Source organism: Hesperophylax consimilis, chromosome 3 (assembly GCF_061612785.1).
Source record: "Hesperophylax consimilis isolate HC1 chromosome 3, BYU_Hcon_1.0, whole genome shotgun sequence".
In the NCBI taxonomy this organism is placed as follows: domain Eukaryota; kingdom Metazoa; phylum Arthropoda; class Insecta; order Trichoptera; family Limnephilidae; genus Hesperophylax; species Hesperophylax consimilis.
Window position 1 is genome coordinate 40,776,511 of NC_142838.1, and position 24,741 is coordinate 40,801,251.

A 24,741-nucleotide genomic window follows, 5' to 3' on the forward strand; every position below is an offset into this window, starting at 1 on the left:
AGATAAAATAACGATCTTTCAAAATCAATTTGTGTTTTTTTCTAGAAAAGTGTTCATACGTCTAAAACTGGCCTCAAATATGCCAAATTTCAGGTCAAGTCTACCTATTTCGCCTTAACAATGTCACAAAAATCCACAATCTCGTCGTCACTTGGAGACTGAGTTGATTCACAATCTTTTGTTATTGTTTACATATTTACAGGCCATTCGGCCGCCTCCTCAATCTCTTATCAAATTAATATATTAAATTACATGTACCCTTAGTACCCTTGTAATAGTACTCATGAGTCAATTTGACGATGATAAGATAATGACATTCAACGTAAATGCCGAAACAGAAATCTGCAATACTGACAGTTTTCTAAGCAACAAGCTACATTGCTTATCTGCCGTAGAGATCAAGCACTCGGTTTTTGTCGACCAGTGGGACGACTGCCTTAGTTATATTTTCAAAACAGTAACAACCAACATAATAATAATAACAGTGACATCGTGTACTGTGTACTTCTTCTAAAGAGAACAAATCAATTTTATAGAGAGATTCATTATTGTAATTTATTACTAGCGGTGGTAATTGTCGCACTACTTATAAGTAGTGAAAATTAAATTAAAGAAATGTCCACGATTTTGTTGAAATGAATAAGTTCGTGGACATCCTCTGATTTTGCACTTAGATTAATGACTATGGAAGTAAGTAGGTACGTATAATACACACACACAGACACACTTAGGAGACAGGTGTGTTGTGGTAGCATGTGCATGTCTTTACAGGGGTTGTAAAATATGTACCTCTCCCTCTTTATTGTGATATGTTTGTAATAAGGTCGGAACGAGACATTTGCAAAAACTTTAATGTCATCTTTACTGTGTATTTCTTCGAAAGCTTTAATTCTTTTTTAAATATTGGTATTGAATTAAAAAATAAATCAAAATTAAAAATTTTATGGCTTTGGTATTCTGTTATACCGTCTTACTCACAGTACATTTCAGATTTATATAGCCTTGAACAATTTGAAAAACAAAATTTGAACAATTCGTAATATTTAAAAGTTATTATTCAAGTTCTGTGAAAGATGGGTCGGTTGTTCCACAGTACATATTTGAATGGGACTTTCACAGAACTTGAATATACTTTTTAATTTGATGAATTGTTCAAATTATTTTATGGTTTCGTTTTTTTATGTCAGCCGTAAGTTTTTATGGTGAGTATTAAAGTGTGATGGTTAAGAGTCGCACCTGTTGCGAGACAATGGGGAATAAATAACAATAATTTTTGATGTGAAATGGCTGAGTGGAAGGAGTCAGAACTTTATAGGGTGGTTGGAAGAGTATTGGCTATTCAAATCTGGTCACTAAACCTAACTGAAGCTATTTAACCTATGATTTGCGACATTTCACCAAGCCTTATTTTAAGTAGCTTGCATAACTTTCGTGATATGTTGGCGAGTATTGTTGCTATTGACTCTAATCCTGTCGTCTTCACAAAACCAATGAATGTCAAAATTGCGGTTAAGTTTTACGATCAACCTATTTAGATAATGGAAACGGAAATATAATCATAAATTCACATTTATTTTCACACAACAGTCACCACATAACGTTTATTTTAATAACATCACTTGTTGTGAACTCACCTTGTCATTATAACTTATGTACCTATTTCTAGTTTTCTGAACGACATTTTTAAAACCAATATGGCGTCGCTTTAAAACAATTTATAAAGCATATTTCAGAGTTCCATAACTTATGATAGACATGAAGATTCGATCTAAAAAAAGTTGTTTTGACATAAAATAATCTATGCAGAGAGGGGTGACCGGATAACTCATCAAAATGACATTTAAACACGCATTTAAAAAGTGATGAAAAAAAACTAGATAAGTGATTTTCACGGCCAAAAGTATTATAATGATTTATTTTTGGGATATTATTCCGTGTTGCGCTCTCTCCTTATTTAGCCAACGTTTCGGACAGCGTTACAGTGTTCATCGTCACATCTGACCCGATGATGAACACGTCTGAAGCGTTGGCTATAGAAGTGGGTGTAATCAAAACCTCCTAGATCAAAAGGCCGGGACACTGAATCAAATCAGCCTCCTAACTTGTATGAGAACCTCCAAATAATGTTTTTTTTAAATAACTGAAACATTTTAAGATGTTTTAACCTCTTTAAGGACCACGCCCGAGTATATTCGGGCGGCTATTATGTGCCAAAATTCGGAATTCATGAAAGAATTTTTTTTATTATTTTCTCACTATGCTCCACAACATCAATATTCTGTCCCATTTTGGGCCCGAAATGGCTTTTGTATGAGGATATATATTTTGAGTAAATAAAATTCATTGATAAAAAAAAGTTTTTTTTTTCCTTTTTAAATGATTACTGAAGGGGAATAATAATAATAACTTTATGAGGAGTTTAACTTTATAACGTTAGGAGGCTGATTTGATTCAGTGTCCCGGCCTTTTGATCTAGGAGGTTTTGATTACACCCACTTCTATAGCCAACGCTTCAGACGTGTTCATCATCGGGTCAGATGTGACGATGAACACTGTAACGCTGTCCGAAACGTTGGCTAAATAAGGAGAGAGCGCAACACGGAATAATATCCCAAAAATAAATCATTATAATACTTTTGGCCGTGATAATCACTTATCTAGTTTTTTTTCATCACTTTTTAAATGCGTGTTTAAATGTCATTTTGATGAGTTATCCGGTCACCCCTCTCTGCATAGATTATTTTATGTCAAAACAACTTTTTTTAGATCGAAGCTTCATTTCTATCATAAGAATGAATTGAAAAAAAAAAAATAAAACGAAACTTTTTGTAAAATCCCATACAAGTTAGGAGGCTGCATTGAATGAGTATCCCGGGCTTGTGATCTAGGAGGTTTTGGTATAATACCCCAAAAATAAATCACTTTATTTTTTTAAACTATGTTAAATAGCTTACGTAGGTTAGGTTTATCACGTTTTTTTGTCCCTTTTAATATCACTTTTTAAAGGTGCCTTGAAGTATCATTCTGTTGAACTATCATTCTGTTCGATTATCATGAAAACACAGAAAAGCTGTGCAAATTTCATTGTATGATTAAAATTTGCAATAATTATTCAATGTTTGTAGGTGTGTAATGCATAGTTTATGGGAAGAGAAGTTAATATTGTACGAATACACTGGATAATAGTACTGAATAATAATACTGGGTCGAAATCCAGGCCACTTAAAATATTATTACACCGCACGGATTCTTCTTACGGTGGTCTGCAATGGAATTTGATAAGTTACCCAATGAATAAATTTCCAAACTACATTCTTTATTCCTCGGGTTCATAGTACTCTGGAGTTTAATTACGGCGGGCGGGTCGGAGCGGCCCTTCAGTGGGGTAGCCCTGGCTGCAGGCGAATCGACACGAAAAGGAGCTCCACACATAGATATTATACATTAATGTTAATTCAACGCACTTAAATTATGAATTATACGTTGGTGTTCGATTTGCTATTTCGAAATAAAACTGATGTACAAACATTCAAACTACGAGAAATTCAACCATTGTTGAAAGTTATATTTTTCAAAAAAGTAAAAGTAAGTTTTTTCGACAGAATTCAGAATAATATTTCTCCAATAAATATTTTGGATATTATTTATAAAACCCTTTTTATTTTATTAACAGAAATTGAGAACAAATATGAGTCAACCTCTGTCATTTAGAATGACTAGCTGAACTTATTTTGCAAACCGTGTGAGAAAATTTTGTATACGTTTTACAGCTCTAAATTATTATTATTCATCGAAATTTAATATCCCCAATTTTACTTTCACAAATTTGTCAAACGCAAATTATTTTGTAAAAAACTAAAACAGCCTTATATTACTCCTTTCTAAAAACCTACCTATGGGATTTTATTAAAGCACTTAATTTTTAATTTTTTTTTTTTTTTTTTTTTTATAGTGAATACCTCACAAGAGTCCCAACTGCTCCCGTCTGGAGCCAGTGAGACTATGGCATCCCCAATTGGGGGATGTTGTGAGGCTGAAGGTAAGTGGGGATGGGAAAGAGGAAGGTGGGGAAGTACCTGGCTATTCAGATCTAGTCACTAAACACGGCTAAAGCCATTTGGAGCAACGTTTCAATTCTGAATGGTGGTCTTACACCAGGGCGATACTGGTAGTATCTTCCACTCTGGAACGTGCCGCAAATATACTGTATATTATTTTAATTAATTTTAATTAATTAATTGTGAAATAACACAAATTAATCAAATAAAATTTATTTGCGCACGCCGGGTTCGAACCCGCGACCTTCGGAATGGCAGTCCAATGCGTTACCACTGGACTATGCCGGCCGTCAATATTGAATTTGCACCATCACTTTTATAAATGTTATGTTTACTTTGATAGCACCCAGCAGAATTTTTTTTCTAATATATATTTTTTTTAAATCCCCCTTTTTCCCTTGCACCCACACTAGGTTTGACCCACCCATGTGAATGCTATAGCTACACCATTGTGGACACATGTAAATAGTAAATAATCATCTTCCCACCATTACCAATTCCTGAAACGCCTTCGTCTGTCTGGATAAACTTAAAAAAAATAATATTATAATGTTTAACCATAATTATTATGTTAGGTGAAAATTCATTTAATTGTATTATCACCTGGTAAATCGAATTGCGAATGTGCGAAACATTAAGATACTAATTTTAGAACATCACATTAAATTTACTGACGGAATTGATAAATTAATACAAGGATTATCTCTCTACTTTGTTATACTTATTAAAACTGACATGTGTTAGGTATTTTGATGACCGACAGCTGCAAAATGTCAGCTATATTTTTATCTTATCACACTCACCGAACCTGTTACTTAGCCTAGTAACAAAGGATTTCAACCAAAAAACGATTAGGTACATTTATTTTCTTGCAAAAAAAGTAAGTTTTTCATCCTTGAATCTATTATTGTTTTTTTTTTAAATAAAATTTAAATAATTTTAGTACGTTTTGATAGCCTCCGTGGTGGTGGGGTAAGGTTCTCGACTAGCAAGCTGGAGGTCGCGTATTTAAATCCCTGCGTGCGCAAGTGAAATTTATTTTTATTAGTTTGTGTTATTTCACAATTTACTCACTTAAAATAATATATAGTAGGTATATTTGCGGCACGTTCACGTGGAAGATACTCTTAGTACCGCACTTGTGTAATACCATCATTCAGAATCGAAACGTGCTTGAAATGGCTTTGGTCGTATTTAGTGACCAGATCTGAATAGCCAGGTACTCCCTCTTCATCCTCTTTCCCGTCTCCTTCCCCTCCCTGCTACCTTCAGCCTCATAACATACCCCAATTGGGGATATCATAGTCTCACTGGCTTCGACGTTTGGAAGCAATTGGGACTCTGGTGCGGTTTTCCATTAAAAGATGTATATTTTCAACAACAGCTTTCCGAATATTTTGAACAGGTTTGTGTTTCCAATGGATTACCGAAACCATTATTTGTACCTGCTTCAATTAATAAATTAATGTGCTAAAATGCTTTCTGGTAATCTGTAAAAGTGTGTAAATCTGTATATTGTCGAAAATAACATTAAATTTGCAGAGCACCGTTTCGCGCAGACGAGCCGTAAACTTCGGTCTTAAGTTTTTTTTTACTCTCCTTCCAGCTGTCACTACAAAGGGCTCTTGCCCCATGCGAGGATAATATTCTACCAAAAGCAATATTATTCAGTTCCCAAGGAGATCGGCCGTCCCGCGCGACTGCATGCTGCAACTGTAATACTGCTTACTGCAACCAAACAAATATAAATAACATCTCCCGTGCAACTAAATATCGCGATCCAAGTGTTTTTTTCAATGATAATGAACGACACGATACACGATGTGTACCGCTGCGGATGTAGATTATTCAAATTGTTTCCGTTGAGCGAAAAAAAGGTTTGAACTTTCTCGCTCATATTAATTTTATCCCCCAGCAATTTCACAACATAACCTAATTCAGTTATTTATTATCTGTTAACAGTTTAACGGTCGTGTTTCTCTTGCGCTAAGTTCTGTGAGTTATTGTTTTCCGCATTTGATTCCTCTACTCCAGTGTTACTAATTGTCGAGTAGTATTTAAATTGTGTTAATTTTCTTGCTGCTCTAAATCTTTTATTGCGATATATGGTGTTAAGTTTTTTTTACCTGTGTACCTACTACCTGTGTTCCATGTTATGGTTTACTGAGAATTTGCTCAGTTTAGAATGATAATGGGTTACATTGATTGGATTAAGCATATTTTTATTACGTTGGTGCAAACTGATAAGTAAAAATTAGTGCTTAATTTTTTTTTCAATTAACTTACCCAAAATCTATTATTTTATGCTTTCTTTTTGCATATTTGTACATAATTCTTAACCAATTTCAATTTGGGAGGCGGGTTTGAGTACCGCTGCCTGAGAACCATTTATTGGTTAACACCTCTCCCTTAGGTCACCCCAAGTGGTTCGCTACGTTTGGTGACTTAGCAGGGGTGCTCGGGTTCATCAAGTGAGGTGTGTTCAGGTTGCGCCTGCCCACCAACTGCGTGGCGTGCCAGATCGGGAGGGGCTGGTTTGGGGAGACCATTTGACCTCTCCTTCCTTTACTTAAAAAATACCCTCCACACAGCATCCCAAAAGATGACATAGGCCCTGAGAGAAATTATTTTCCTCAGGGCCTACTGTGTGGGGTTAATAAAAAAAATATTAAAATAAAACTCCTCATCCCAGTATGGTTGTTAATATCTAAATACCTAATTTTGTTAATAATGCATTATTATTTAATCTTAGAACGGTATTTTGATACAATTTTAAAATAATTTTGAGGTTATTTAATAGCATTGTAAAGCGCCCTTGGTTGTGCAGTATTATAATAATTATTGCTTTAATTAGGCACCTTCAGATATCCGTATTCTGCACTAATTCGGTGGCCGTTGCATGACCAAGGCTTCACAACACTTTCGCTTTGTTTAAGTATTTAATTAATCATTTGTATCTTTTGACTTGTTGCAGATGGAAACATCGGCCAGCTCTGAGAGCTCCACCACATCCACAGAAGACAGCGAGGCGAGGAAAGCCAAGCGGGGACACGTACTGTCGGAACTCCTGCAGACTGAACGAGCTTACGTACATGAACTTGGATCCATTCTAAAGGTACATACCTCTTTATCAATCCATTTTCTTATCTGACCTAAAATCTTACCTTACTTGTGAACTCATCGATGTTCATTACTGTTTTTCTATTCAGGGTGTAACAACACTTATCCGAAGGATTTTCTGAGCTTTGGAATAAAAAATATAAATGTCATTTTGCTCTCCGATGGTATTTTTTTTTTTAATTAAAATAATTTTTTTCTATCACATATCGCAACAGCTCTGTCTCGTATGTACAGTGCTGCTGGAACGAGGAAGAGTGCATATCGCGTAACACGCTAAGCTATATATACTCAGTGGCGACAAGTGATAGAAATATTTTTGTTGTTGTTTTTAATTCATAAATATCGTCGGAAAGCAAAATAATAGCTACATTTTTAACTCCAAATATGCTCAGAAATCGCTGGTCAAAATCCTTCGAGTACGTGCTGTTGCACCCTGCATATTGACAGTTGAATATTTTATCCTAACCTAACCTAATTATTGGTTGAAAATTGATGAAATAGAACTCATTTTTACCGCGTTGGAATTAGAATATATTATGGAGATTACAGATTCTCCCCCATGATTTATCTTGAAGTAATAATTAACTTGTGAGAGCAATTTAAAATCTCTCGTTGATGTAAACAAACATCTCTGAATGATTATATACGAACAACAACTGGGATATGTGTTTACTAGAGTGCGACGTGTGTGAAGCGTGACCACTGACCAGCGGAGTAACCTTGCTACAGTAATACCACTGGTAGTACGCTTCCGACATGCTCAGTGAAAGCTCCCATTCGTGGCAATAAAAATGAAACACGGTAAATACAACCTCGAGGAACATTCTAACCGTCTGAGTGTCGGATCCTCCCGCTCTTGGATGTATCAACAGAACCTTCCAGACCTTCAGACAATTACACCAGTTCAGTGCAATATGACTTTAAAGAACAAAACCTTGGAGAGAACCTCATCCGATTCAACTCTATTTAGCGATTACGCTAACCAAGTGAAACTCTTTGACTACGGGAAAAAAAGTGATGGAAAATTAAAAACTAAACTGAAAAATATCGCCAGCTTTGCATGTGTCAGAACCAAAACAGAAAGTTTATTAGGAGACAGTGTTTCGACTCAAAGTGATTTTAATTCAAAATATAAATACACTAACGACAATGTTGTTTACCGTACACCTACCAAAAGGGATAATAATATTGAAGTCGCTTCTAAAAATAACGAAAATTTATATTACGAAAGAAAATCAATGAATTGTTCAGTGGCATCTTCGGAAACATTTTTAACAGTAAAACCTCCTGTCTTAAAAAGATGTGCAAAAGACCGAATGTATAGTTCTAAGTTATCTCAAAAATCATACAGTTCCAGGTATTCATCGTTACCGAATTTGAAAAAGTATTGCAGAAATGAATCGTCTCAATCCAGCCATTGTTATTCATCTGAAAATAATAAACATTTACTTAGTGAAACCAGTGATTATTATTCCTCACTTTTAAGAGACTATTCGCGAAATATGAACAAGTACAATGAAACGGTTGATAATTATTATACTACTTTACCAAATTTGAAAAAATCTGTGCATCGCAAACCTTCCAAAAATACCCAAGAATATGTGAAAAGTTTGCACTCAACCATGTCCAATAGAAAGGCCTGGCTTAAATCTAATAAGTACATCTTCGAAAATCACTCTCGTTCGTCTTGTTCGTTGAACACAAAGTCCAGTTTTGAAGAAACTTATTCGAAAACCGTTCCAAATAAAAAATCCAAAATGAGAGCTCTTTCTAATCTATATTCAAATACGCTAACCAACATAAAGAATATTCCTAATAAACCTAAAAATAATATGGAAAATGATGGTTTATTTGAAAATCTTGAAGCATTCAATGCAGATTACGACAGAAGATTGAAGGAATGGACCGATGCTTTGGGAGATGCATTATCTGAAGATTCTGTATGTGTTTGTTTATTTACTTTTAGTATTTATTTATTTATACTGGGTTCTTACAAAATCTTCTCACTTACATGAGAACAATCCAGTTATAAAAATGTTATCAAATTATTATTAGCAATTTATTCGCTAGAAACACAAATTTAAATTGAAAAAACTCTTCCGAGATTTATGTCTGGTTGTTTTCGGGTGAAAAAAATCAAAGAGCAATAATTATTGAATGATTATTGCTTATAATAATTTATTATCTTTAGTGCTTTGCATAAAATCCTTGTCTTGTAAACACAAGTTAACCTTAAAAAAAATATTTTTTTTTACAAATAGGGACACAAAATTACAAAAACCTACTCGGTCAAAGGCAAATCATACATAAAATTACAAAATTATATCAAAAATCACTCAAATTACAAATAATACAAAGAGAGACACAAGTGATATGTAAAGTAATTTGCTCAACAATTGTTAGATATTTTTGAGCAATAGAATCTGTATAAATTATCAATGAAAATGTCTACTTCAGCACACTTTATCCTATTTTAATAGTTGACACATTCGGGTCTGAGGACTAAAATAGACAATATCATTTTTAAATGTATTCAGATTGTACATGTTATGGTGTTTAAACCAAGGCTGCCCAACCCCAGGCCCACGGGCCACATTGTGGCCCGTGAACGAATTATAAGTGGCCCGCGTGAACCATTTTCAAAATACCCGCTAATTTAAAAATTACTTGGATCGAAAAATATTTTTGTATCATTGCATCGTCCACCAGGAGGCGTTGTGTGCAACCAATACCCAGCTGGAACTCACTGAACTGCAAAATCATGTTGCACTGAAAAACCTTTTTGCAGTAAAAATATTTTCAAAGTCACAAACTTCATCAGAAGAATTTGGAGATATTTGAAGATTTCTGGAAATTGGCGCCTAAGGAAGACTGGCGTTTAAATTTTTAAGTAGTTTTGGATCAACGTATGTTTGTGAAAAGTTTTTTTCTAATCTTAATTTTGTAAATAATAAATACCGCACATCTCTAACTGAGCAACATAAGTCTGATTTGTTGCTACTGTCAACATCTGAACTGACTCCTTACATAGGAGAATTATTAAAACAAAAACAATGTCAGAAATCACATTGATTGTACCAATTACTTGGATTTAGATTTTTGTTACACAAAAAGTTGTTTCGTTATTTGGCAGTAGATGCTATTTATTTTATTATTTTAATAAACAACATAAAATTTCAATATGTTTATTTGTTTGTTGTATAAAACAAGACATTAAAAAGCTTAGGTAACACAAATAGGAACCGTCAGTAGTCAGTGGCCCGCCAGTGACTTTTAAATCATTAATTTTTCCCAACTGTTAAAAAGGTTGGGCAGCCTTGTCTTATACAATACATTTTTGGAATTATTATATTAGAAATTGATATCAGTATCAAGATGATCGTGAATTATTTTATAAAATCAAAATATTAGATCAATCAATTGCCTTCTATTTTTAAGTGTAAAATAATTATGATTTTTTCTTCCTCAGGGTTACAAAGAAGAACTAGACAATCCGGAAAATATACCACTGATGCCCCCCGGTCTAGTGGGAAAAGTGGACGTGCTGTTTGGAAATCTTCAAGAGTTGTTCACCTTCCACTCAGATGTCTTCCTGAAGGATTTAGAAAACTGTATATCTACCACGGAACTGGTTGCTTTATGCTTTGTACAAAAGGTAAGAGAGTTTTTAAGAGGAAGCTACAAGCCAAACATGTGTATATTCTTGGTATAGGCATTAAAATCGCTTGACAAACGGAGTCTAGAAACGTTAGTTTTTAAGCACAAAACTGGTTTTTATTTATTTTGTAAATAATTTTATAAGAAAGCAAAAAAGTTAATCAAGTGAAACTGTCACAGATAATCTTAGCTATAATACTGTATTTTTAAAAGTTGTTTCCTTTACGCGTTCATACATTTCTATTAAAAAAAAATTTTTTTAGTAGTTTACATTTATATTTTTTTATTGAGTAATTAATTTTTTATTTGTATTCTACTCATGCGAAACGATAGGAAAACCTTCAATTTATCTAAAGCATATTTTTTGGTATTAATAATGTACACCAATTCGTTATAAAGATTAATCAAAATAGTGATTTAGCATTAAGCTTCACCTTAAGTCACTAAGAGTACTCGGTAATTATATGTGTTATTTTTGTGCAAGTACAATTCTGATAATTTTACTTCTTTCCAATATGTATATTTTTTACAATGAAAGTAAAAAAAAACAGTGTTTATTTTGCATAAGTTGATTCTTTCGATACCTATGTCACATTACATTTGTTTTTTTTTATTAAAGTGCTTCGAAAAGTATTCAGCATCGAGCCTTCAAATCTATGATATCTAGCTTGTGATCTATATCATAGAATCCTCGAAATAGATCACTGAGAACAGGCTTACTGAGTCATTTTCAACTTTCATTCTATTCTCGAATTGACCATAGAATAGAACTAAGAATAGTTTCTAAGTGAAAATGCAGCACAATACATTAATATCTATGGTTATGTCAAATAAAAAAAGGCAGTAACCAACCTCATGGAAATAGAATAGAAATAGAGAAGTGTGAGCAAGTCACAATTCCATTCCATTTTCAAACGGTTGGTTCTATGAAAAAATCATAGAATAGATCGGGTGGGATCCCAGCTTTAGTCTTGAACAAGAATAATATTAATTAAGTTATAATGTACCACAAAGTGTACGTGTGAATTTTTTCATCTACCTTAAATCTTCTTTGTATTGGAATTAGTCAAATATTTCAAATATGTATTATTTTTTTACTACCATTATATAAATTCTGTTAATCCAAAAATGTTTCTCATCAAATGTTTCTGTTCTGTTTTCAGAGAGAAACCTTCTTCCGTCTGTACAGCTACTACTGCCAGAACATCCCCCGCTCCGAGAGGCTGCGTGCCGCCCTGCGGGATACCCACCTGTTCCTGCAGGCCTGCCAGATGAAGCTAGGACACAAGCTGCCCCTGGGGGCCTATCTACTCAAACCTGTACAAAGAATTACCAAATATCAATTACTTTTAAAAGTGAGTTACCGAACCCTTCTCATTCTAATAATAATTTAATCTACCTTTGGATATTTTATGTGTCAATGATATACTCACAGATGCAAATACTTCTTTTTACGACTCTTCCAAAATATAACATCACAATTGCCATTCTACAAATAATTCAACACTCACACACCAACATCAAACCAGACTTTAATTCCGAGATACACGTAAGAATATAATTTGAACATAACGTATAATATTACATTTCTATATTCTGCATTGTGTCTGTAAAAGCCCTACAGGCGTTCAATAAATAAATTCAATGTGTTCCTATTTTGCAGGACTTACTGAGGTATAGCGAGAGTGGGTCCATCAGCAAGGGTCTGCAGGAGGCGCTGGACTGCATGCTCGTGGTCCTCAAGTGCGTCAATGACTCCATGCACCAGATAGCCATCACCGGCTTCCCTGTAAGTTCTATTAAACTGCATTCAAGTGAAAGTTCAACCATTTAATCGAAATTTAATGAAAATTAAATTATAAAAAATAACAGGTTTTACATCTCAAGATTCTAACATTTCTTCTTAAATATCAGATAAATCTAATGCATTATTTATAATTGCAATCAATGGTTGTTTAAATGTTCTGTTGGTGCAATTACACATTTATAAAAAGTGTATGGTTTGAACAGGTTTTGTTTCCTGGTTGTAAATAGTTTTCGTTTTTCGTTTTTAGAAGTGAATGTATTAAAACTTTTACTTTAGTCAATTGAAATAATAATAAGTATTGTAGTTTAGAAATAATGTTAAAATTAAAGCAGTGTTCAATTCATTTCCATTTAATCATTTTATATGATAATAAATCTTATAAGTCTACAAAAACATCCAGATACATGCAGAGAAAATAAATTACGCACGCAATTCTCACCACCTCGGAAGGTCAAATAAAAACCAGTTAATTTATCAGAAGTAAGTCATTGAGCTTGAAAATCATTTCTCTTCGGACAGCTAAAATAGATTCTGCATCATGCATATATTACAGAAAAAAAACTGGAATTCACCAATAACTGAACATTTGTTTCAACACAATCGAAAATTTTTGTGAAGTTTTATGGATCACATATGCAACATCACGTACGAGGATAGTTGCTGATGGATATCACATTTGTGACCGCCGCGAAGTTCAGGTTAAAAATTTGCAGCATTCTTTATTTTCTTAGCTAGATTTTTGTTTTAATTTTCTTTTTTTTTTAGGTGGATCTAAGTCAGCAAGGGGAGCTCCTAATGCAGGGGTCCTTCTCTGTGGTTACCGAGAGTAAAAGGGACATGAGGCTACGGTTAAGAGCGAGACAGAGGCACGTCTTCCTTTACCAGAAGGCAATGTTGTTCTGCAAACCCGCCGCATCCAAAACCAGTCACAACAAAGCCACGTACCACTTTAAACATTACCTACAAGTAAGATATCTATTATTTATAGTTCTGCATATTAAATACAATCAAAGTAGATAAAGTAATTATTATTATTATTTTCTTTCTTAATTTCTAGATGTCACAAATAGGGCTGACAGAATCCGTGAAGGGCGACCCCCGCCGTTTCGAGGTGTGGCTGCAGGGGCGCGCTGAGGTGCACACCCTGACGGCCATCACGGCGGTGGCACGCCAGGCGTGGGTGGCGCAGATCAAGCGGGTGTTACTAGACCAGCTGGAGGAGCTCAAAGGGGAGAGGGTCAAGCAGTATTACCAGCCGCAGAATAACCAAAATAATCAACACAGGTACCTACATACTTTTTTTTGACTTGCTTGAAACATAATATTATTACAAGTTGCTTATGGTAGCATTGAAAGAAAATTAAATCTGTTGTGTAAGTTGAAATGCACTAATGAACAGTAATTAAAAAAAGCGTCATATATACATAGATATTACAGGAGCAAGTTCTACGCATGTTCAAATGTTCTTCTCTCAGATTTTATGGGCTAGCGCAGCAATTATCAATTGAACTAAATATATCTTGATTGCTGATGCTATTTCTAAATGAGTCAAATCGTTGCTCGGGTTTGGTGGATGTTGATGAATGCGCCTAGTTAGTAACCACACTCATTGTACTGGGGTGGAGATTCACAGAGACATATTTTTTTTTTTTTTTTAAAAGAAAGACAAAAATTCCCGGGTTACGAATAACCCAACAATGTTTGAAAATCTCCTACTACCACCACAGAAAGCCGAAAATGTTGCTTGTGTTGTGATGGAAGACTTAGCCAGCCGAGGAATCGAACACGCGACGCTCGGGTGAGACCCAAGCGCTATGCCCACTCAACCACTGACCGGTATTTATACAAAACATATATCTCATAGGAAGTAATATAAGCATTTAGAGAGAGACACTTCATTTTCATTTCAACCAACGTTTACTGGTACATACTTTCTTTCTCTACCACATCCCTCTTCTATTTGAATACAATTATTTTTTAAACCGTCACAGTGCTGATAAATCCAGAGTCAAGTTTCTCAGAAGCTTGGCATACTGTACAGGGCCCGCAGATAATTCTAGTGTAAAAATAAAAACTAAAAACAGTATTTTATAATCACTGTAAATCTGAGAAATTATTGCCATAAGTCAATAAACGTACCATTATAATAATAATAATAATGTTTAATTCAGCTGAGCAGAGCGGTGAGAGATACTCTGCCTTCCATATAAAAGCGTACATCTAAATGAATTACATGATATAAAATTGAATACAGGATAAATAAAATAAAACAGATATATTTAGCACTTGTACTATAGTGGCTTGAAGGAAATTCTCCATGTATGATGTAGGGGAGCGCCATTGAGCGACAGCCTGGACGAGACTGTTTTCCAATTTCCAGTAGTGCTGACTCGTTGTGGCTACTCTGTGGCACATCAAAGCAGCGAACCCAAGCACTCCTCCCTTCAACAGCACCCTGTATGCCTATAATACAAATGTATACTATAAAGTTTAGTAGTGTTAACTAATATGTAGTAGAAAAGCATTCTACAAACTCTTTCAAATGAAATACATCTATTAACTCCTGAATTCTGAACATTTTACACAATACATTTTCTTACTGTTTTCTGTAGATTAAATCGTAATTATTTTTACTAATCTTGATTCAGATCCCTGCGGCAAGCCAGTTCATGGGACTCTGGGAGCAGTGTGGGTGGAGGGGTAGGCCTGCTTCAGGGGGCCCCGCGAGGCCTCAGCTGCGACCAGGCACTGCCCCCGCCTCCTCCCCCCGGTGCCCCCCACCCTCACTCCACAGGGGCCCCGGGAGAGGAGGTCTGCTGGTCCTCCGACTGCTCCAACAGTGATGATGAAGAGACCCCCAGTAATGAAGCCCACGCCCCCGTAAGTAGCAAGCATGATTTGTACTGGTTAATTTTACTTTAAGAATTTTTTCAATTTCATCGCATTATAGAGCAGGTATCTCTCAGAAATCATCAATCATACCATTAACCTTTTTAACGCAGGACGTTAATGTCAACTATCCAATGACATTACAAACTAATAGACACGTTATTGCCTCACAAAATTACCACAAAATGTAGGAAGTAACAAGTACACTTACGTTTACAGTAAATTCTTAATTCAACCGTTGGTCATGTATCTCAAAGATAGACATACAAAGAATATGTGTGTATGAACGAAGTAGATATAGAACTGGGTAGCGTATTTCAAAAATTTCCCAACGTGAAACAAGAGACTTCCTTCTGCTAACAGTGAAACAGATACCGACCTTGAATGCGATCCGATGTATAGCTAATATGTATATATAGATATGATTTAAACAGTGGTAACAGTAAAATTCCGTGTTAAAAAAGTACTTAAAAGTTGCATCGAAAACCACATACTATAACAAAGGTGCAATTGAGAAGTCACTAGTCTTACTTGCTTGCACTAAGACGAATAAGGAATACTGTATAAGACAACTTACTGCCAGTACGTGTTGCTACATTTGCTATCTCACTTTCTCTAATGGCGCTTAAAATCTTCGGTAAACAGTGGAAATAATTGTATTATTTATAATAAGTAATTGCCATATATTTTCTAAAGAAATGTTATTCCTTGGCTTTTACTAATGAACACTTTCCCACTACATACAATGTCATTTTGGCACTTTTTTATGCAATTTGGTTAGATTATCAACAAAACTTCACGCCCTGTGGGACAGTTTAATGCTATACTGAAAAGACGGCTATTACCGTATCTTGCGCTTGTCACTTTTGAGATCCCTACGACATGTCTATAAGTTTGTGAAGTCATTGCAACTATTTTAACAAAATGGTTTGGTTATAGTCAGTTTTATGGATCACATAAATGATTCAGTTACTGCATAGAACCGATCATATATGATACATCCGCAGGGAGAAGGTTAACAATAAAACATTCATAAAGAAGCTCAAATATGTATATCAATATGTATGTTTTTCATATTGCAAAAAAGAAATACAGAAATTTTTTACCCTAGTTGTAAAAATTTAATTACATGCATTGAGAGATACCTGCGAAAGCATAAAAGGTAAATCAAGTTTTAGGTTTAATTTTTTAAATCTTAGGATTGCGGGGGCCTATTTTACATGCAAAACGGGGAGCGATAGATACAATGAATCAATATTTTCACTGAGTTTACTTGATTTTCTTTGATGTGAAGTGGTGCCTTATCTTTGCCATTTTCTTAATAAATTATTTATGTTCTTAATTCTCAACCAAAAGCTCCCAAATGCAAGGATTTTTATATAAAAGCAATGATTTATCGATATCTTCCTAGTTCTAAAATATTCTTTTTAAAGTATTCATAAAATATTCTTGACAATGTGAACACATCTTTGTCTTTATATATCAAACCTGCATCTGCAAGTTAAGAAATTAAATCTTATGCCATCATCTCATGGGTTAGTAAGGAATCGACAAAAACATGTTGCATGGTCTCTGCACACGGAAGATAAACTATATAGCTTGTAGCTAAGTAAACTGTCAGAATTGCAGATTTCTGTTGCCGGCTTTATGCTGAATGTCGTCTTATCATCTGTCAAATTCAGACTCGAATCGGGTACCATAATATTATATTCAGGTTGAAGTCTCTTAAAAATCTCCATTATTAATTGAAGATTGAGATTTCGCACCATGTTTGTTTTTGTGCAATCATTTGACAGAAGACATATAACTGAGAACACGGTTGAAAGGCGGTCGCGTGTAAACAACGTCAACTATAACACACAACAAACTGGAGTCAAGCTAGTCACCAAGTGGACGAGGCTGTGAAATATTTTGTGATATTATTAGAGTGCCTATTTTAAATTAGACTTTAAAATCGTTTTTAACTAAAATAAATGTCATTGATAAAAATGATATTTAGAGGTTCGTTAAATGACATTGGCGGTGATCTTTAGCGGTATACGGGAAGTAAATTGCATCTCTACCGCTCGCTCCCCGACCTGTTGGCACTGTTGCAAGCCCCAATACAAATATAAGGATCGGTGGCCTCTCGGTATACCGCACATGGTTTTTGTCGATTCTTTACCAACCCGTGAGACGACTTCTTAGTCAAGTGTATAAATTTGTGGAGGAGGTATTGGTATTCCGATAGTTAATTAGGATTTTTTCAAGCAAATGCAGACTAGAGTTATAATATTAATGTATTTTTACAAATTCAAACTCCCAAACTTTTTTTTTCATCCAATTACACATTGAGATAAAAACTCATTTTAGAAAGCATAGTGTTTTGTTGTTTTATATCAAATACATATTATTATTATGATTTAAGTATAATTTTAATTTTTGTATTGAAACTTAATGATTGATTCAGTGTATCGAAATTGCTTGTACACCATTGTATTATAAATTATAATAGACCAATTGTATCCAAGCATACCCATATGATTTTGAAAATTGTTTTTTTTATAATTGACCATAATTAATTGTGTACTTTGGGACTTGTTTTTTCAATAAAATATCAAATAATTATCGCATATTCGATTCCAGAGATTCTAAATGTAATTTAGATACCGTTTTTCAGTGATGTAATTCCATTGTAATAATATTATGAAAAATAGCTGTGTTTTTACAATGAGCATTACATTCAAGACACATTAATATCTGTTTCGAAAACCCGTGGTTATATTTAGTATTTATATTGTCCAGAAACTAGTGGTATAAGTGGTAAATTAGGGAATCTACTTCACATAGAGAACCCAAAAAATATTATTATTTACATATACGTATTTTTGAACTTTTTTTTGGCAATTAAAAAAAAACTGTTGGAGCTGTATCTATGCTTTTGACGCATTTTATCTATGGACCTAAAAAGCCCTGGACAGAGCGTTAGTGCGATTTTGTATTGGCATTGTATGAAGCCAAATCTAGGGTGAGGGGAAATTGAGGCAACCATCTTGTATGACAAACTTTTGAAATGATTTGTATGCAAAGCGGTATGTAATGAACTCTTATTTTTGTTTTGTTAGTTCAATTATAACAGCTTATGATTTTTTGGGGGTGTTTGACGGGACAGGGAATGGGATATGTCATAAAATATAAGTAGGTTTTGGCATTTTTCATACTTTCTCGAATAGTTTCGTACAGGGATTTTTAGGTCCATGCATTTTAATAAATAGTAAACAGCTGATGGTAAACCCCAAGCGACTGATTCTTTTTCAAATTTAACCTAAATAATTCCAACTTCGAATTACTCGAAAACAAAAGATCAAATCAAAAAGTTATACCACAAAATGTGATGCAGATTTACCCGTTTCCCAATTGTACCACTAATTTTCGGATTCCGTGTATTTTGTGGTTGATTAAAGATTAATCATTTAATGAAAGCCAGGATTTTATGCCTCCATAACTGTGATAACATTTTGTATTGTCAAATGATCCATTGCAAATATGGTTAACAAAGCAAATTAATAAATGAAAACCGTCTGCTTTACACCTAATAATAATAACTGGTGCTTGAAAATTTTACTAAAAAATGCTTACTTTTGATAAAGGGGAAAGAGTGAAATTCCCACAGATAAGCTTCGTTTATACGAACCTGAATAATTCTCTGACTTCACTAACTGCATCATTCACTAATAAAGGTTTATTTCAATCTTAAAACAAGAATTGTTTAATTAAATACTGGTATATTTTTCATCAGCCACAGGTCTTCTCGAATAATTATTGTGAATTAGACCTGGTTGCTTGTTTCGTCACATTTGACAGTGTCGTCGGTGAAGTTGTTGAATTCCTCCTCATGCAAAGGCTCTTTAATAAAACAATACTTGATTTCAACTTAAATATCTAATGGAGACAACTATTTACGTCGGGGGAGTTGTAAACAACCACACAAAATAGGTTTTCAGTTTCTGTTATTTTTAACAATTTAAGCATATTTCCTAACCTTCAAACTTAACTTTGATAGATAAAATGGAACTTTAATGCATCTTTAACTATCTCCCCTGACATTAATATGCGTTTCTTGTAGAAATTAAGTTAAAACCAAGTGCTATTTCTAATTTGTTTGCGTATGAAGCTTGAGGTGGAATTTGACAAGTTTATCTTGTCGTCAAATTGGCAGCGGCGTTGTTTTGAAATTATTGACATCCGCCACATGAAGTATCAGCCGTTGCAATTCAGCCATTACGATTGCCCGTCTGCATCCATGTGCATTGCTCTCAACCCGTCAGTGATTGTTGAATTTTTGATGACATTTATGCTTGATGACCGGCTAAGCGAACTAAATTAAAATTTAACCAAAACTGCCGACGGGGTGAGAATCGGCGGTTAACGTAGACCATTACTTGTAAGGGAGGATGTCAAAAAATTCAAAATGGCACCGTTGCCAATTTGATTCTGATGTAAAATTTGACCGGGGTTCAAACAACTAGGCCTATTCATCTGGAAATATTGAAAATCCATGTCCTAGAGCGCTAGTGGGAAGCTAATAGAGTGGTTGATCATTGAGAGTGGTTTTTCCGGCAGGTGGTGGAGGCGATGGGGTCTATTCACAGAATGGTTCAGTTCTTTGTGGGCAGTACGCAAAGCACTTCTACTTTTTACGTGTCGCAATATTGAGCGGATGCATTCGACACAAACTATGCAACACTGTACATTATATTATATCTCAAAATAAGCATAATAATAACTCGTTTAATATAAGTCTGCCAGAACCGGCAGACTTTGCCTGGTTGGTCACTTTAACGCAATCCGATCAGTAAGTTTTGGTTTTTAAATTAATTTCTGTTTTGTTTTTGCTGTTTTATTATTTCTAACATATTGTAACCTAATCAGCATTTCAGTATAATTTGGCTTGAGTTTAAAATCCTGTGCTAACCCATCATCTCCTAATCTGTTTTCGAATGCTTTTGGTTGATAATAAATCAGCTTTATTAAATTGAATGCATTATTATTACTAACAACCACTATTTTCAAGTTTTGTGTGTATATAATGTGTGTCTTACTTCTACATTGTGCTTACTATATTATACATTTCAACCAAAACTAACTGCTATTTTATAACAAATACATATCTATGTTATCTATTTGGCTATGCATGGTTTCTCTGGATTTGTGGTATTACAAAAGTTTATTTGGTTATGGGTGGTTTTGCAGATATTCTGTGATGTTTGTATGTTTGCTGGCATTGTCTATCATGAATCTGTCATAATTACGAAATTCTTTGAGAATGTCCGCAAACGGTTGATCAATATTACTTCGAGAGCTGTATCTTCTAGTTTTTAATTGCCTGAACAACTTATATATAATAATATCGCTGTCTTATGTGTGTTTGTTATAACTTATGATAACAATGGTACCTATAATATTCATTTGTGTTTAAACCTGTTGCCTTATTTTGATCTTTGTTCTACAAATTATCACAAAATAAAGCCATTAGCGAGTATTACACTTCTACTTCGGAGCGACGGTACCGCACGTCACTCCGGGCCGTCATGCAGAAAAATAAAGTACGAAAGTAAGGTAATAGTTTACAGGGCAGTCCACTGTGGGACTTTTCTGCGCGGCGGCCTGTAGCAGCGCATGGTACCGTCGCCCCGAAGTGTATGAGCGCATTCCTTTGGTTTTTTTAATATTTGTCTATTTTGAATATCTCCAGCGATTATTGTTGTTGCAACGGCAATATGCTTAACTTTCACCGAGTTCACAATAAAGCAACTGGTCTTCATAAATCTTCATTACTCAATATTATGACACAATCATTTTATTGATGTTTTAATTTATTGATATGTCATTGTCTGTTATCATTTTCTTCTTGGTGATTTACTGAATGCCTTTAAAGCCTTCCCTAATTAATGGAGGCCTGCTAGTTAATCACGTAAAATATAAAATAAATTCTATGCACTCTACTAACTTTATCGTTTTACGTAATGCATTATCAAAATATCCTGGTTTATTATAACTTCTATAGATTTTAGTAAAGGCACACTGTTTGCATTGATAAAAAGAAACATGAATAGCAAAGCTTTCAACAATATTGCTTACATCTTCTCAATGTGTATTTTATTATTAAAAATATCGATGTGAATAAATCACTATTTGAAATTTGTACAGAATATTCCCTTTTAATTAATCATACAAACACCTTTCCTTTCAAATTTAATGTACACAGTTTTGATATTAAAACTTTATAGAATGGATCACACCTTTGCAACATGTCCACCAAAATAATATAACCAAGGCTGATCGCTTAATTTGCTCCTACCATTTTTCATCAGAAGATATCAAATTTATCTATGAATATGTTAAAGTGTTGCAATAATGCAGGGATTAATAATTAAATGTATCTATAAATGTTAAAATGTTGCCATAATGCAAAGATTAATAATGGGTGGTTTTATCGCAGGCGGTAGGCAGTGTGTTGGTATCCCTGGCGGACTACTGCGCCGTAGGCCCCTCAGAGGTTTCCCTGCGCGAGGGCGATCCTGTGGAACTCCTGAAGGTTGGCTGCGCGGGCTGGTGGTTTGTGAAGCTATTGGGTGAGTGATCACTTTAATTCTATTATCAATTTGATGACATTGTAAAGGTCATCATTAGTCAATGTCTTTATTAATTAATTTGACATTATCAATCTGACTTAATTAATCACTTTGACTTACTTGTCCTATCTATGGAGAGGATGGATTTATTTGATTAATATACAATTAAAGTTGTGTTTGTTGAGTACCTCCCTACTTATCGGGTTAATTTTAATTTTGTTCCTTCGCTGACCACTTTACCCTATCTGTACTTCCCTATTTTTACCTATTATAATGTTGCCCTTTTTGTCCCCAGGAGGAGCTGGAGAAGGTTGGGCCCCCGCCGCGTACCTGGACCAAAGAAAGACATCTCGCTCGTCAAGCAGGTCCCAGGAGCGGCTCGATTGATGGCAACACCACCACGCTAACTTAGTGTGCATTTAACTAAAGTATAATCCTCAAACTAGATATCCAAATATATCTTCCATTGCCTTTACTATAAATTATATTCTAAGAACTATTTGTCGTGAAACTTAAATGTACTAAATTATTCTATACTTATCTAAAATATCGTTAACGCCTCTAGTACCTTATATGTGAATAAATATCGTTCGATTGATTTTATTTTTAGTGGTGAAATTATAAAAAGCCAGTCTGTAGTAATTTATTAAATGAAATACGTTGTTAGCTTACTGTAGCCACCAAATTTGTCATTGTGCTTACAGAAAGCTGTATCTGAATGTGTCGTATTTGAAACGTGATATTGTTTTTAGTGATTGTTACATCTAGAAATTATTTACGCTTTGTAATAAATTGTATAATATTATAATAATTTAAGATGTCATTAAACACTTGTTAAATGTTCAAAGTGTATAATTTGAGAAGGAAGATGCTTTAATTACCAACAGATAATAATACATAATCAGATTTTTACCCAGTTTTCCCATTTAAATAATATTTAATGTTCACTTTTTGCTACAAATTTTTACGATCTTATAAACAATCTACAAAATAATGAAATTAAACAATAATATTACTAATTCTCTCGTAGTTTTAAATTCTTAAACTGTACTTCTCTTTTGCTAATCACAATCTCTCAAAATGTTCAAGTTAACGATCTCTTTCAAACTAAGATACTTTTTCCCATAATTTTGGAAACAAAACTAGGATCTTCTCTGGGGATTAGATTTAAGTACAAAATAAATAAATGAAGTTAATCTGAAACACCAATAAGAATATAACAGTTTTAAAATGTAGTATTTCTAAACATTTTTGGGTTTTTACACAAATACTTAGTGCATACGGACAGTATTTACATAAAGTTGTTTAGAAGTTTTTACATTATGTACTGATAGAGTTATTATTGTTTATGTTATAATATGTGTGTGTAAAAATAATTGGCAAATAGTCTTGTATATAATTTAAGCTTAGTGACGACAGTACAAATAATTGTTTGTTAGAAACATTGGGCTGGCGGCATAATTTCATACCCCTCAAAGAAGTCTGACATAAGTATAATATTGCGTTTGTTTTCACGTAAAGCAAATCAGTCCAGTTTCACTTTCGGCAGGCACTAAAATCATTATGAGTGCTATCTCAGTCTCTCTCATACACTTTAGCTATAGCGTACTGAAAAAATAAATGCTTTGAGTGATAAACATTTAACGATTTGGGATTTGATCACTCCCATTCCAAAAATCATACTATTGAATATTAATATGAAAACATAAACTGCTTTCTATGGTTTATAGGCGATGATTTTTAGGTTTAAAAAAAAATAAAATCATAAAATTTATATGCTTGAATTCTGTAGGTTAGTTACCAGAAATTTGTAATAATGGGACAATATTGTGAATATTACTATTTCTCTGGATATTTTCTATATTCAACTGGAAATGTTTAGTCAGTCATAAAAAAAAAACAATTTTTAACATTAAACAGTCTTAGGAAACAATTTAAAATGGCATCTACACGTTACAAAACATTATCTAAAATATTCCATCAGAGGAAAATTAGTGACATCTTTTGATATTCAATAGAAGCTCAATCAAGCTAAAAACTAAATATACTTGGCTGACTGCGGGAAGTGCAAAATAAATTAATTTTAATTCATAAAAATCACCTACCTATGGCTACCCAAAATATAGTTGCTATCGCTCAAGGGCATTAGCGCTGCTACCCAAATTTGGGTAGCTATCACTCGAATGGATAAGTGGGAACTTTTAAATGTGTTTCACCGATATGAAAGTAAACTTATTTTGCAAATTTATATAAGACCTTTCTGCTTGAGAAATTGATCATCCATTTAAAAATGAATTTCACCAGAAGTAACATAAATAATTGAACTTCACCAGGCACACAGACACCCCACCAACACACTTTTATAGATATGTCTCTTCAGTGCTTAAAATCTATGGATTTTGCCGGGTAAAAGACTAGATACCGGGACCATAAAGCAAGGTAAACTAAGTTTGTAGTGTGGTTTTTTTGCTGCTTAAAACCGGTAACAATGAGCTACAAATAAATATTGAAATGATCTTTGTAAACCTATCGCTATCAACTATTTCGATTCCTATGAGGCATCATGCAACATACTCCCCTCCTTCCATAGGGATAC

At 34.1% G+C, this 24,741-nt stretch overlaps 1 protein-coding gene across 4 annotated transcripts in view; it reads left to right on the forward strand.

The window, feature by feature from the left end:
- The window catches only part of LOC149425491 (guanine nucleotide exchange factor DBS-like), a 232,003-nt gene extending 207,600 nt beyond the window's left edge, over positions 1 to 24,403 (forward strand). For 3 of the 4 annotated variants that reach the window (XM_089650694.1, XM_089650695.1, XM_089650696.1), the window contains exons 12-20: positions 7,033 to 7,173; positions 10,648 to 10,833; positions 11,999 to 12,190; positions 12,499 to 12,624; positions 13,408 to 13,608; positions 13,700 to 13,926; positions 15,291 to 15,522; positions 22,013 to 22,145; positions 22,441 to 24,403. In XM_089650694.1, coding sequence (XP_089506820.1) covers positions 7,033 to 7,173; positions 10,648 to 10,833; positions 11,999 to 12,190; positions 12,499 to 12,624; positions 13,408 to 13,608; positions 13,700 to 13,926; positions 15,291 to 15,522; positions 22,013 to 22,145; positions 22,441 to 22,532 — 1,530 coding nt within the window. In that variant the 3' untranslated portion in view covers positions 22,533 to 24,403. Of the gene's footprint in view, positions 1 to 7,032; positions 7,174 to 10,647; positions 10,834 to 11,998; positions 12,191 to 12,498; positions 12,625 to 13,407; positions 13,609 to 13,699; positions 13,927 to 15,290; positions 15,523 to 20,133; positions 20,366 to 22,012; positions 22,147 to 22,440 lie in introns of those variants that run through there. The other variant, XR_016305643.1, reaches the window with a different exon arrangement.
- Positions 24,404 to 24,741: the final 338 nt, after the last annotated feature.